The 15,317-nt window shown below is 41.5% G+C and overlaps 2 protein-coding genes across 8 annotated transcripts; one reads left to right on the forward strand and one right to left on the reverse strand.

The window, feature by feature from the left end:
* Positions 1-1,622: 1,622 nt before the first annotated feature.
* Positions 1,623-10,507, reverse strand: eme1 (essential meiotic structure-specific endonuclease 1). Of its 7 annotated transcripts, none has more exons than XM_029455504.1 (10): positions 10,487-10,507; positions 9,832-9,846; positions 8,947-9,681; positions 8,636-8,763; positions 8,241-8,330; positions 4,894-5,015; positions 4,074-4,215; positions 3,421-3,536; positions 3,154-3,343; positions 1,623-2,130 (listed from the first exon to the last, which is right to left on the reverse strand). In XM_029455504.1, exons 3-10 carry the CDS (start codon positions 9,653-9,655, stop codon positions 1,954-1,956), a joined length of 1,674 nt encoding a protein of 557 aa, XP_029311364.1. In that variant the 5' UTR covers positions 9,656-9,681; positions 9,832-9,846; positions 10,487-10,507; the 3' UTR covers positions 1,623-1,953. The 7 variants fall into 7 exon arrangements, with proteins under 7 accessions (XP_029311364.1, XP_029311361.1, XP_029311363.1 ...); XM_029455501.1 differs by lacking the exon at positions 10,487-10,507 and adding an exon at positions 10,293-10,480; XM_029455503.1 differs by lacking the exon at positions 10,487-10,507 and adding an exon at positions 10,279-10,480.
* A 294-nt stretch (positions 10,508-10,801) lies between these two features.
* Positions 10,802-12,621, forward strand: mrpl27 (mitochondrial ribosomal protein L27). The gene is made up of 4 exons (XM_029456433.1): positions 10,802-10,957; positions 11,312-11,440; positions 11,923-11,990; positions 12,088-12,621. Exons 1-4 carry the CDS (start codon positions 10,918-10,920, stop codon positions 12,292-12,294), a joined length of 444 nt encoding a protein of 147 aa, XP_029312293.1. The 5' UTR covers positions 10,802-10,917; the 3' UTR covers positions 12,295-12,621.
* Positions 12,622-15,317: the final 2,696 nt, after the last annotated feature.

The following is a 15,317-nucleotide window of genomic DNA, read 5'->3' on the forward strand; positions in this document are numbered from 1 at the left end:
CACAAACGGGGTTCAATTACAGTAGAAAAGTAAAGGTCACATTAAAAAAAAAAGAAAATCCAATATTGTTTTTATTTTCAGTATTCACTACACAAACACAGAATAGTTAGTAGTTAACTACATGAATCACTTTGCAAATATGAATGCAGTTGAACTACCAGCAAGCTTCTGCAAAATGTGCACAAGTACTAGTTTAATGACATGAAGCTCACTACTGGGAAATAGCTTTATTGTAATTTGATGAAACCATCCCTTTAATTAATGGGTATTCCAGGAAGTTGGCATGCTTTCTATTTATTTCATGTAGAAATGACTCAATGGAAGAATATCATAGATGTGCTCCTTAGGTGTGCTTTTCACATGATTACCTTGCTTTGTAAAATAATGTACCTTTAAGAGCTCACTGGGAAGATGTGTGTTTGTGAGGGTCTGCAGTGAAAGCTAGTTATTGCTGTGTATTTCTCCGTGTGAGTGAGCCTGAGACCTGCTCTCTGATCCACCTGGCACGTCTCAGGTATGCAGCACCAGTGGTGAGCCATGTTGCTCATCTCTTAAGACCATTTAACAGCTCGTTACCCATCTGTCTCTTTCTCCCTGTTCTCTGTTCCAGGCACTCATCACTTCTTGGTCAGGTTCCATTTTTGCTAATGCGGTGGAAATGAGCCGTGGGCATTGCAAAGCGAATTGGAGTGGATTTGTGGCGTCATTTTGCCGCTGCACAGCATGAAAACACAAGTGGGGACAGGAGCAACGAGACTTCACACACAGACAATGAAGACACGAGACAACCCAATGACACAGAGAGCTCAGAGGTTAGCCGTATGTCATCCAATTGCACATCAGTTAAGACATGCAAGCTGTGGCGTCACACTGCACATACCGCTGAACATCACAGATATTGTCCCACATAGAAGGAAACCAACTCTGGTTTGGTCATTCTCACCCAGGTACTGGATAACTAAACATCACTTCATTGAGAGAAGCTTCAAAACTTGTTTTGGTTTTTTTAAATATTACTTAAAGTGAAAGTTCTATATTTGTTTTAATGGGTCCTATTCTCATAACTAAAAGCTCTGCTTACTTTGAGCCATGCTAAGTGTGCACCTCCACCTCCATCGTAGGGAGTCAGGAAATGCCCTGTGTTGGGGTTAGCAGCATGAGCCTCCTGATAAAACATTTCAAACGCATGCGTCTAAGAAAACAGACATTTAACACCTGGATTAGAAATGTTTGCTAACTGCATAACGATCTATTTGTAGAGCAACAGTTAGTCTAGCTGTGAGGCTGTGGGCCACCAACAATATTAACCTGAGTGAGCGAGCAAGAGAATTAAAGAAAATTCTAATCAACACTGCCGTGGTGATGTGTTTTATCTGCGGATGAAAGGGCCACTTGTTTGTTTATCTAGACAGCTGCCCTGGAAGTAGATCGCAGTTAGCTACAGTAGCTAATTCAGGGGGCTACTTTCTGTATGACTCAAGCATGTTAAATATCTCCTTAGAAGACAATGCTAACAAACCTCTCATTCACTGCTACTCGTGTCACATGACCACATGCTAACTCAACAGTGTAGCACAGCCTCACGTAAACCAGTTGGTGTGAAGCTAGCTAGCTAGCTGTCTTCACTTTTGGCGAGTGTGAGAGAGCGCTGAAGTTAATTTATATATATATAAATAAATGTTTTTAGCATTTACCATCTGACTGACTGCAATTAGAGAAAAAGACCCACCTGGAAAAATATGAGAATTTCCCATAAATCATTATATATCCTTTCTTAGAAACGATTACGTAATGATTGTAATTTTTTTAATGCTATTTTTATAAAACGTTAATATATACATAAGAAAAAAAAAGAAATGTAATAAAACCTAAATTCTAACTACATAGTTTAAAATTCAATGTCGTAAACACAAAGTGCCACAGTCCAAAGACGAGAAAATCTCATTCCAAAGGTCAGACGGTGGAGTCCAGAGTCTGCTGAGGATCACAGGACTTCATCAGGAGGAAGAGGCGTTTGGAGAGCTCCGGGCCGACGCGTCTCGTCGTGGAGGTGACGCCTTCTCCTCTGCGGATCAGAAGCTCCGACAGCAGCGAGATCCTCTCACGGTCGGTCCGGCACAGACTGTATGACTGCAGAAAGACAGGGAATTATTTAATATTGACAAAAAGACAAAAGTTACAACATTCTCATGTTTGCAGATGAGTTTAAACGTGGCAGAAAATGTTTGGACCAAGATATGTTGCCTTGATATTTAACCCTCCATCAAAGAGTCATTCCCCTGTCGGCTGCACGTAACTGACATCATGACCTGAAGCAACACATAGTAGTAAACTGTAGTAAGAGGGAGGCTGCACTTAAACAGAAGCTGCTTCATAAAACACAGTTATGATGCTTTTTACAAGCGGGAAAATCAGTAAATGAAGAACATATAAACACAAAGAAGAAAGCAGGAAATGTAAAAGGGAAGAAAAGCATTAAAAGGACAAACAATGCAGGGATTCAGGACAATGTTTACTTCTCCCCAGGCTGTCTGACTGAGATGCATGAACTTCGGTCTGAACACACATACAGGTCGCAGATCATCAGAAACCAGTCAGGGTTTAAAATAAACAGAGAAACGGCAGCTTATCGCTTATTCACAAGATCCTTATGTAATAACAAGATATGTATATATGTTATAATAACAACTTTAAAGTCATAACTACAAACCAAATGATTACATGTTTTATCATAGACAACATCTATGATAATAAGCAATTATAATATGACTTCTTGTACCACAATGTGAGTGTGTCTGAGTGTCAGCCCTGTGGTGCCCCCCACCACCCGGTACTGATCAAGGGATGAAATTAAAAAGATTAACACAGTCAGTGTTCCAGCCTACACAGACTGCAGTCTTCTCTCTCTCGGCATACACTGGATGTTTCTCTCACCACATTCCCTCCCACTGTAGACGTCGGCGTACACAAGAGATTTGTTGCTCGAGAAGGTTTCATGAAAGTTTTGCGATTTAACCAGATGTGCCGTTATTAAAAGAGAAGCTTCTTGTTCAAATGGAATAATATGGTGTGTAATTATAAAAAAGGTTTTAAGTCTATAAGGTTAGTAAGTTATAATGTGCGCTGTGGTAAAGATGTAGGAGGTGCAGGTACCTTGTTGAGCAGCTGTGGGGAGGGATACGCTGCCAGGATGGCTGAGGCCATGTCTGGACTGACTCTGTTCAACTGTTGGATCTGTCTCCTCCACACCTGCAGCAGTCCCTTCCCAGCTCTATCCACCCGCTGCCCCCCCGCCCACTCACTCTCCAGGTAGAAGGAGAAGCCCGTCTTCTCCCTCTCTCGCCTGAAAGCACACGGATGAAGAGATGAGAAATGATTGTTTGATTGCAGAGAAAAGGAGGAAGGACTGAGATCACTCACTTGAAGGGGGCTTCTGCAACAGCTTTGGTTGTCATGGTGATGTGATCTGAGAAGTCCTTCCAGGTTGACAAGAAGCGGACGGAGACACCAGTGTGAAGCTGGAGATGCACCACTGCCTGATGGGATGTTGGAGGACAGAACAAAGTGAGTCTCTTAAATGACCCTCAATTCATTCTTTAATGTGAATCCAGATGTTCAGTATCTCAGACAGAGACACTTGAAAACCCCTAAACTCTATGTCCAAAAGTCCTCGATTAACAAATGAAGTAGATTTTTAACATTAATCCACTAATTATCAATTTAAGCTGTTGGGATTTTCAGGTAAATGAACGGTACTTTTTTAAAATTAGGATTCTTAATTAGATATTTAACAGGTTTTCTGTATGAACTACAGGGTTTATAAGGGACACACACACAACACACACACACACACACACACACACACACACACACACACACACACACACACACACACACACACACACACACACACACACACACACACACACACACACACACACACACACACACACACACACACACACACACACACACACACACACACACACACACACACACACTATAGTTTTCATAGTGAGTAATTTAACAGATTATGAAAAATGCTTATGCACGTCCTCCACAAACAACCCTACCTCCTCCAGTTCCACTCGTGACACCTCGGGTTGCACCTCGGCTACACCATTCTTTCTTCTCTTCTTCACTTTTCCTCCTCCTCCCTCCTCCTCACCGGCGACCGCCTCTCGAAAGCGCTTCTTGCTTTGTGACTTCTGCGATCTGAGGACAAAAAGTTACATTTGTTTTACTCAGAACATCCTGGGCAGATCCCTACGCCCACATATTTCTCACACTATCTCAGCTGAGTAGTGCCAGACTGCCGACAGGGATAGCTCTCATGAGTTTAGGTTAGCTTACAAGGTATCTGAGTGCCATTCCTTGTTGTTTCTCAATATTTTATTGAGTGCTATACTTCACAATGTCTCCTCTGCCTTCTCCATCCAATCAATGAGTGTTATCCTGTCAGACACTGAGCTCCTGGCTGCAGCAGCGGAGTGATTCAGCGCCTCGCACACAGGTTCATCAGCTGTACTTTTTCAGACATTGGACTCCTGCTTCCCATCTTCTCCTCTCATATGTTGTCTCTCCTGCCACCTCCAATGTGTCTACATAAACTATTGCTGAGATGATTGGTCAATTGTGAAAAATGTGTCCACAATTTTTCACAACATAATTAATTGTTAATTATCATCCTGGCTCTCCAGTGTGAGGATGTTCTGCTTCAGTCTGTTGTGTCATTGTAGCTGAATAACTTCAGACTGCTGGTCGGACCAAACAAGCAGTGCACTGTATGAAATGTCACCTTAGGCTCTGGCAAATTATGAAGGGCATATTTCATTATTTTCTGACATGTTAGAGACTAAACAATTAATTGGAAGTGAGGCTGTCCGTCCCTACCTGAAGTATTTCTCCAGCTCGATGACCACCAGGCCGAGGATCTTTGCGGGGTGACGCCTCTGCTGCTCCTGCACCCAGGACGTCAGAGTGGGACCAGAGCCAGACCTGCCATGCCTCTCTTCCTGCAACACATACACCGTCTGTAAACCATCACTACAACACCAACTGTGGATTAATCCGCAACTGCAAATAGTCCCCAACAAATGTCCTCCTGTTTGAGTCATTTTTGATAAAAACTACAGTAAGCAACTGTTTTAATAAACTCGTAGTGAAGTGCTCAGCTGGTAGGCAGTGATGCAGTGTGTATGTGTAGGGCTTTTATTGTGAAAGGGAGAACGCGACCCGGAGGCAGACAGAATCACACGGTTAAAGCTAAAGGCTTTCAGGGAACCAAGCTAAACACTGATGCTGTCATTACATGCAATCAACATCTACTTCGTATTGATGAATTAAAGCTAAAATGTGTCTATTGCCACTTTAAATATCACGATTATCGTCAATACCGGTATATCTCAACACTAGTTTCAACATTTATCTGTCCTTTTTACGTGCTGTGAAGAGCACTCAGATCCCAGTCACTCAGCACTGCCTGCTGTAGCTGTTACCATGTGGCTGTAAATCACTGCCCACCAACACTAAACAGGCTGCAATACGGGCTCTTCAATAGGTTAAACAATACTAGCAAAGTAACGCACACCAAGGGTTGTAGTGAGGTGCTAATCACTGGAAGACCTGCAGCGAGGAACAGTGCTGCACACAGTGAAATGCATTTCTCTTTTATTCAGGTGACGTTTCAACCTTCAGGCTTCTTCAAGATCAACAACAATCTCTAAACCAGGCTCACATGTTCCCCCGCTGTGGATATGTAATGTGTTGTGGTTGGAAGGTGATATATGATGTATATTAAGGCCATTTGTTTACATCTATTTAATATGGCTAATGTGTAATGATGTTTATGGAACCATCACACTTCACTGGGAACAAACACCGACTGCGGAGCTATATGTGTAGCCGGAGTACGCACACTTGGGGGCCCAAGCATGACAACAAATAATCAAATCAAATCACCAATCATACTGTTTTTACCTAAACAGAATGATTTAATTGGTGCAATACTGTAGTAAGTGTGTAACATCCACCGCCCCCTGCGCTGTCAGCAGTGGAGCTATACTGCTCGGGGTTACAGTAGTTAAAAAATGAATAAAACAAGCAGAAGAGCAAAAAGTGAGAACAAGAGGAGAGGGAGGTCATCAGCTGACACATTTTAAGATAATCAGGATGAACATGTTGAAAATGTTTAGCAAGATAACATGCAAGCTAATCCTGAGACGTTAGCTGCAGCAGAAAACAAGCGTGGTGGATTTGTGAGGCATCTGACCAACGAGGTGGGGAAATCATCGAGGTGGGGAGGAGACACGGAGCAGAGGAGAGGAACAGGAGAGGTGGAGACAGCAGCAGGTCCAATGAGGTACCGTGCTCTCCATAATGAATTACAACTATTCTGTAAATGCTCTGCAGCGGTGGAAGTATTCAGATTAAAAGTAGCTCTACTACAGTGTAGAAATACTCTGTTAAAGGTCCTGCAAAGGTCCGAAAGTAGTAGCATCAAAATATACTTCAAAGTTTCAAAAGTAAAAGTACTCGTTATGCAGAATGTCACATTTCAGATCAGATATATTATATTACTAGATTAATAATTGATGGATTAATGTGTTCTTAACTTTAATGTAAAGGTGGAGCTCATTTTAATAACTGTATGTACCGCTGGGTAGCTTAATAATAATGTATTAGTTTAGTTCATTATATTTTGTATTCTTCTAAATCTGCAAAGTAACTTTAGTTGTCAAATAAATGTAGTGCAGTAAAAAGTATTTTCCTCAACATTGTACAACACAAAGTGAAAATACTCAAGTAAAGTACAAGTACAGTACTTTACTAAATGTTCTTACTCATATTCCACCACTGAATGTAGCCTGTATGCTACGTCTGATTTATTATGAGTTAAATATTAATAACTGACATCACAAAATAGGGGACAGACATAAAAGAAACAGAGGTGTGTGTGTGTGTGTGTGTGTGTGTGTGTGTCTGTGTGTGTGTGTGTGTGAGCGAGAGGACAACCTACATTAATTATTATGATGACTAAGCAAATCAGCTGATTGCTTTTTATCCATTTAAGATCAGATACTTTAAGGTTTTTATTCAAGTTGTATTGTTATGGTTACTTTTCATTTTCCAATGAGGTACTTTGCAGAGGTCACAACTTTTTTTTGTTACAAAATATTGGTCAATGACGGAAAAGTCTGAAGGCCGTCCGTCATGTTGACAGATTAAAACACTGAGGGCGATCTATCGTAACGTGCAGTAACTCAGCGCGTTAGAGCTACGGACGGGAGGCCCGGGAGCTTTTCTCTGAGGAGCAGCGGTGCTGATGCTCAGGATTCATCTCAGGATCGGTAAATTAAATCCCACGTTCTGGGAGTCCTGCTCACTTCTGATCATTTCACTGGCAGAAATGTTCCCAACTTCACTTCACTCAGAACAACATTTAAACAGCCACGAGAAGTCGTCTGTCCGAGGCAAAGACGCAAAAACTCTTTTTGTAAATTGGCATTGTTCACATTGGCCTGTTTAGGCACAATGACCGCAGAGTTTTTAGTGGCCTCCGCTGTCACTGCAGAATAAAAATCAGTTCATCTGCTTCTGTGTGTTGACATGAAAAGTGACGATATCTGTTCATCTTTTCTCTCCGTGCCAATTTTGTTCGGTAGATTAATCATTTAAAAATGCAGATTGGATGCTATTAAATATGTGTTATCATCATAAATGTTTTTTAAATTAAAAGGACAGATAATGATAGATGACAGAAATTGCACGACCCTGCAACCCTGCTCGTCAACATGACGGACAACCACTAGTACTGAGCTCTCCATAATGAGTTAGAACTATTCCATATATGTCCTGTATGTCTCATTTATTAAAGAAAGAAACAGCCACAGAGGTTGGCATGAAATCAAACATTTGTGCACAGTGATCTAAGACTTGATGATCAGGCCTGGCTGTATGGTCAATACAGTGAATTGATCTTTCTATTTATTCTAAACATAACATACTTCAACTTATTACTATATTGTGATGTAATCTTCTGTTGTGTTACACTTACTATCACTCCATCTGTTCGACACTTACCTCAGCTTTATTCTCATGGCTCTATCTTGTTGCTGCCTGTTATTACAATGACCACATTTCCCCATAAGGTTCATTACAGTGTCATCTGGCCTCATGTTAAAGCAGTGGGGTTAGTCGCTCTGTTAATGTTATAGTTCAACTGTAAAGCAGCAGCAGACCTGAATGTAGGCGAGGATCAGAGTGATGAAGTCCTCAACTGTCATCTGCATCACAACATGGGCCTCTGCTACACACACTGCATCCTCTGGCTGGGGACAGACAGGAGATCAGTATTCAAACACTCATTATCAAACATGCGTAGTGGTGCTACACAATGTACACAATAATACTAAATGAGTGATCGTAAAACTGCTTCTCATTCTTACCCATGGTCTCATTTGTCTAATGTAATTACAGCAAGGTGGCAGAAGAAATGTGACATGCATGCTTCACCTTGAATAGAATGCAGCCATGGGAAAATAATGTGTGTGTGTGTGTGTGTGTGTGTGTGTGTGTGTGTGTGTGTGTGTGTGTGTGTGTGTGTGTGTGTGTGTGTGTGTGTGTGTGTTATCACCTGTGCACAGGGAGCCTTCCTCATCCAGCTGACACTGCGTGGGAGGGCTTGTTTCTCTATGGCGCAGCTACAACCCAGAGCCTGCACGGCCGCTAGCAGAGTCCCGCCTCCTTCCAGCTGTAACAGAGCTGCAAACACAAAATCATGTCCACAACAAACCTATGACATAGCTCAAATAATGAAATAATGCCTGCATAGCATAAGACAATAAACACAAGGGCATTTGCAGTATAAAACAGTCTTCAATAATTCTTTAGACAGAGATGATCCACTTATGCACAGTGCAGAGTATTCATCATGTTTCTTTGTACCTGGGTCCACAGCCACCACCATATGCTTGATACACTCTTCCGGCCTCAAGGCCTTGGCAGCCTCTGCAATAGCTTTCCTCTCTGCTTTCTGTCCCTCTTGTTCCTGCCTGAGCCCCTCCTTTGCCCTCTGCTGGCCCTCCCTGGCCTGCCTCCTCCTCAGAGCCTCCTCCCTGGAGGTCTGGATCTCCTCCGTTGTCTTCTTAGCAGCTGTCCTCTTGGCGTAGGTGTCGGTGGGAGGCAGCCATCGCTTAGGGAAAGCTGCCGCCTCATCTGGGCTCACTGTTCTCACCTGATGGAAGCTGAGCGGCCGCTCTGACTCTGACAACCCATTCTGGCAAGAGAGCCGTGAGCCGGCCAGATTGGATGGCGAATAGTGTTCAGCATCTTTCCCATTAGTGACAGTGGAGGAGGTACTAATCACATTTTCTTGTCTCAGTTTGAGTCTCTGTGCCAAAGGGACATAAGGTGCATCATCATCAGATTCGCTGCTGATCATCATTACATCAGCTGTTCCTGAACATACGCCCGCATTGCCCTTAACTGGGGAGAACACGGCTGCCTCTTCTGCATCAGAGCTAGCCAGGTCAACCAAGTTTGCGTTCTCTTTGTGGCTCTGGGAGGCTTGGCCTACGTGTCGACCCGGCTGGAGGAAGTCAAACACAGGAAACTCCTCATCCAGGTCGCAGGTGGAGTCACTGTCGCTGTCCATGTTCTTTCATGTCCAAGGAAAAGTTACTGGATATGAGACATGAGACAAGAATTATTACAGGATCTTCAAGGATCAGGTCATTCCTCAGAAGTGCGTTTTTATTCTGTTAACAGACAGCCCACAAAGCTTCATTTAACAAATATGTTACATTTGGTTTTCTTAAAGTGATATATTACCTGCCAGAACATAACCTGAAACACACAGAAAGTATAGGTATTCAAATAACCTACCAAGCAGAATTTATTTCAGTAAAATTGCTGTTTTTATAATTGGTGCAGACTGCTTGTTATCCCACATCACTGCATGTTTTGGTGTCAGAAAATAAGGATGACTAATGACAGAAGACGCTTAATATTACGTTAGTTTTTGCAGCTTAGTGAATTGGATATATTAATTCTAGCTTTGCCGACATGAGCATAACTTACCGACAAGATTAATTACTTTTTAAATTGAGTTTGGCGCAGCATAAATGTTGTCTTAACAGAAAGAAAAAAACCGCACGTAGGACAAGCCTGACGTTAAAGACATCAACAACATTAACTAACACCGAGTCTGAGCAGCGAGCGCTAGCGTTCAAATAGAAAGAGACGTAGCAAACCTTTGGTTAGCGAGAAGTGGCTCACCTTTGCATACTTACTTTAAATCAAATATTGCACACATACGTGGGTGTATTAAGTAAGCTACTAATGTAAGGAATTTCTACGTGCACTAATTACTTATTAAGATCAACACAAGTTAACGTTAAATTGTGTATATTTAGAGCTCATTTGAATTCCCGGGTTGCAGTTTGCAAGATAATGTTGCATTCAAGTTTATGGAACGACACAGTACTTCCGTTTCCCACAGTCAGTCTGTTAACAATGGATGTATAAGCCTGTTAACATTGAACAAATACGCATTGCGGAAGTGACATATTTGTGTTTGTTTTATAAAAACCTAAAAGTTTTATTAGCCATCAACCACAAATATGTGTAGGGCTGCAATTTGGCATTTTGTAAATCCTAATCCTAAAAGTATTTTAGATAAATATGTCATGTAATCCAACAAATCTCCAGGCATTTAAAATATTGTTTGTAGTATTTCTTAATTAAGCTGACATAAGCGTTACTTTTAATGGCATTTAGCTACAACTTGATAACTAATGACAAACTGTTTCCAGTGTGTTTCCACCATCTACAGCATTTTTCTTGGAGAACTTGAATGCAGCAAAATTATCCGGATGTGACGCTTATACGCAGATGACGTAAGAAACGTCATTCAAGATGGCAGCGCTGGCGTCCTTGATGCTCAAGTCCAGAGCAGGTTAGTGTGAAGTATCTAAATGAGTATTTTATCAATTCTTTGCAAGTTTACAAATTGCTCGAGAATTTTTGTATTTTATTCTCAGCTGCTCCGTGCGTTCTGTAATCATTTTTACAAGTTTTAAATGCGTTACATGCTAACTTAGCTAACTAGCTCAGCTAGCTTTTCAGTCTGATAATTTGCATTGAATGTCATGTAACGTATAATTGATACCAGTGTAAACATTTTTTTTTTAAACATCACAATAGCTTGCTGTGCAACAGTAAACTACTTGAGACGTTCGTAGAAAATTACTTAATTTTTCTGAGAAATTGAAGTTGATTCTACATGAATGTCTTGTGCTGCTGGTCACAGGTGTTCTGGTACCGGGTCAGACCTCTCTTCTGGACTCTGTGAGGTATGCCTCCAAGAAGGCTGGCGGAAGCACTAAGAACCTCGGCGGAAAGAGCCCTGGGCGGAGATTTGGCTTCAAGAAACAGGATGGTAATATAACTTCCCTTAAGTTCTGTAACTGTTACCTATTCTTCCCCAGCCTCGAGTTCATTTCAAAGTGACAGCTTGGTAAATGTAATCTCTTAGTTTTCAAATTACAATAGATATTGATATCTTAGAATTGATTGTCAAGATGCCAACACAGTGAAGAGAGGTGCTGATGCACAGCTTTTTTTACACACACTGTTGAAGGAGAAGTCTGGCAATTTAGTCAATTCTTATCTAGCTCATTCCAATGCCAAGGTCCGTCTAGCCAAACAAGTTCTTCTTCATGGAAGATATAATGTTCAATTTTAAAGGCGTGCTGAGTTAACTGTCACAGGCGGCTGTTAAACTGTGATGCATTATACAGGGGGGTGTTTTTGTTATTTAGCCTGTCCTCGTTGATGCAAATAGGTTGGACAAAATAATACAAACACCAATACATAACGAGAGTTAAAGTGATCTGACATCTCTTTTCATTTGCTCACAAGGTAATTTTGTCCATATGGGTAACATCCTTGCAACACAGAGGCAGATGAGGTTTCACCCAGGAGCACATGTAAGTTACACATTCTGTATCAAAGAATATTGATGTGTGGACGGAAAATGTACACATTCTCATTATTCATCTCCACTTGTCCTTCTCTGCACCGCAGGTGGGGATGGGAACCAACCACACGCTCTTTGCTTTGGAAGACGGCTACGTCAGGTTCACCAAGGAGGTGTATATACCACCACCACGCAGCACCGAGGCCAAAAAGATCATCTGCAATCTGCCAAAAGGAGCTGTGCTCTACAAGACCTTCATCAACGTCCTGCCAGTCAAGCAGGAGAGCAAGTTTACACTGGTAGACATGGTCTAAACTGACTGGACTGGGACGTCATTGTTTCCCAGGTATTCTTGCAGTGGCCGGGATCAAGAAGGATTGGATTTGACTGACACTTTGATCTGATCTATGGCTAACAAACAGAAGTTAAACTCTGTCAAGGGCCGGACATGATATCAGCTGCCAGCAGTGTGGTGTTTCCTGTATTTAATAATGATATCATCCCAATATAGTCCTTGATATTGTTGCTGCTTCATGTTCACCCAGGACTTACCACCTTAAGGAACTGGGAATTCTGTTTCCATAATACTGAGTATGTGCTGACTGTATTAAAATTGTATATGTTAAAGTCTTTACATTTAATGACTTGGGTTTTGTGTCGAGGGTATTATCATGGGTTATGTTAGTACTCATCTAAATGTTGGTAACTGCTTAAAGGGCCAACTGTGAGCACTGGGATCCTACATGAACTACAAGTTATTTCACATGAAGGTTCTCTGCTCAGCTTTGATGCAGAGCAGAGATGATGAGAGGCTGCTGACCTGGATGAGCTTTCAGGAGGTGCACTCTCATAGCCGATGTGACGCCAAATCCACACACAATAATTAAGGAGAGGAGAACAAAACAAATGAAAGCTGCCCATCAGTCATGTATATAACATACATAAAACCACTGCACTGGTCCAGATAAATCATGTTGCACACATGACAAGACAAATTCAGACACCACCGCAGAGTTGTGCACAATTTTAAATTACAGACAGGCCATCGATATGGATTTATTTGTATGTATTTCTTATATCATTCAGAGCAGCATTAGAAATGATTGCAAATTCCTTTATCATCCAAACATGATCAAACTGTCTCCACAATCTGTTTTAAGCATATTTGCAGTGTTAAAACATTGATTGATTTATCACTAATGATTGTTTTCTTTTTTCTTTAACTTTGATTGGTGTTTATTGATTCACAGATATTTAATGTTACGCAGAAGTAATTAAGATTTGAAACCAAGTGTTATGTGGAAAGGCGCAATACCAAACCAGACCACATGATGTCCTTAAAATTCCTCCTACATTACTTCATGTGCTCCTCAGTTAGATATGTGTGTGTCCACATTGTTCATTTACATTGCTGCTCTATTTCTTCTAGTCCGTCAGGGCCAGCAAGGCCTTCTCTGCTGGCCTAAACATCATCAGAATATAAATTTAATTTTGAAATTAAATAAATAAATATATTCTTTCCACAAATATGTATTAAATTATTCCCCATAGTCTATTCTCTTCATTTCATAGCTTTCCTCTTGGTTGCGCTGCTTCCAGCCTCAGATGGAGATTTGGAGGGCTGGCCTTTATGTTAGAGCTTTTATCCAATCATATTTCAGCCATAATGTGTTGCCAGGGTCCAAGAAATCTGCCCTGAGGCCTTCAGAATCAACGGTGCGGGCGCCTGTAGCTTAAAGTGAACGGAGACAAAACTGTGGCGTTAACCAATCAAATTTCGAGTTGGGGACACCGGGGCCAGCTAGCAGGCGTACGATAATGTCAGCACGTCCACGTCTTTTGATTGGATACGCACTATTGAGAGGCAGAGCTATGCAGAGCTAGCAAACTTGAACGAGCTAATTTGTGTAGATTTCTACAAGCTGTTTTTTTTCAACCCACAATGGCTGAAGGAGGAGAAGAGATCGATTTGGTCGCAGATATAATTACAACACCATTTTCAAGACAAACTTTTCAAGAAAAGATAGACATCGTGAGAAGAGAACGGCCTTGGCCGGGTTTGTCCGACCACTTTCAAATCACTAACTACGAGCGGTACCCCCGGCTCACAGCCTCCGAGAGGCACTGCACATTTTACTGCTGGGAATGCCTGCTATTTACAACTAAATGTTCCGTAAATATTAATATAACTCTGTTGTTAGGGTGATGCAACTCCCGGTTATACTGTGTTTCTGTCTAAATGTATAGTTTCTAGAGCCATGGCGTCATAATGATGGTATTAAGAGGTGGAATAATTCAGGTAGGACTGTGTAGGACATCACTGAAGGCCTAGACGTGAAATGCACGGCCCGCCACTGATTTCTTCATATATTGAAGTAACATATACAATAAGTAATCTGTAATGATAGCTTCTGAGGTTTATGATTACTCAGTCACTTGGGTAAAGGGAAACCTTTGATGATTACCAGTCTCTGGCCATCGTCTTCACATGAACAATCCTTGCATATCATTTGTTGTAAATGGCACGAGCTTATTGGCAAGATATCTTATCAGCATTCCTTTCAAAGAGCTTTCGACAGGAATTATGAAATAAACAGGAACAGTTGTATTTCAGAGGCTTGAGGTATGCAGGGGGAGTGTGGCGAATGCCTGGTACACTATATGGGAGTTGGTCTGTCATGAAGCAGAACGAATGATGGATGTGAGGAGTTAACAGACATTGCATTCTTTTTCTTAGATGGTGGAGGGTAAATCGCTGTCTGATTGGGTAATATACCAAGGATGAACTGAGGAATATTTCCGTAAACAATTAGATTCTATGATATCTGTCACACTGGTCATGTTTGACCTCTTTTAAAAGAACAGATGAGTTGTGAAGTTACTGATCTACATTCTTGGTTCTCAGTGCAGGCCAGTATCAGTGCCCGTCATCCTCTGGCTGCACAAACAACAGAGTGCAGTGTAGTTCTGCTTCCTGCTTGTGGTTAGTTTGTGTTTTCTGTGGTTAGTGTTTGATCTGGGTTAAACAGTAACTCTGCTGTCGTACTTTACCTCTCAAAATCAAAGCAACATGTCACTGGTGATGAGTGCAGGCCAAACACACTTACTGTTTGCCAAAGAGACCTATATGAGAGTGAAAGCTTTTGAGTTTTTGTGTCTTATGTTATGTAAACTCAGTGTTAAAGACAACGTTTGCTTTTAAACTACATGTTTCAACACGAGTGCAACAATCACACGGTAACTCTTTGCTGATGGAAATGTTTCTCTGTCTGTCGGTCAGTTGGTCCACCGCTAATATCTCAGACACTCTTGGATGGATTAGCGAAACCTTTTGTAC

This window comes from Cottoperca gobio, chromosome 19 (genome assembly GCF_900634415.1).
Source record: "Cottoperca gobio chromosome 19, fCotGob3.1, whole genome shotgun sequence".
Taxonomy (NCBI): domain Eukaryota; kingdom Metazoa; phylum Chordata; class Actinopteri; order Perciformes; family Bovichtidae; genus Cottoperca; species Cottoperca gobio.

Coding starts and splice junctions, on each gene's coding strand:
- eme1 (XM_029455504.1), bottom strand. CDS start 9,655: ATGGACAGCGACAGTGACTCCACCTGCGACCTGGATGAGGAGTTTCCT. Junction 8,764..8,946: donor GGTGGTGGCTGTGGACCCAG/GTACAAAGAAAC, acceptor TTGTGTTTGCAG/CTCTGTTACAGCTGGAAGGA. Junction 4,216..4,893: donor GAGCTGGAGAAATACTTCAG/GTAGGGACGGAC, acceptor TTTTGTCCTCAG/ATCGCAGAAGTCACAAAGCA.
- mrpl27 (XM_029456433.1), top strand. CDS start 10,918: ATGGCAGCGCTGGCGTCCTTGATGCTCAAGTCCAGAGCAG. Junction 10,958..11,311: donor GATGCTCAAGTCCAGAGCAG/GTTAGTGTGAAG, acceptor TGCTGGTCACAG/GTGTTCTGGTACCGGGTCAG. Junction 11,991..12,087: donor GGTTTCACCCAGGAGCACAT/GTAAGTTACACA, acceptor TCTGCACCGCAG/GTGGGGATGGGAACCAACCA.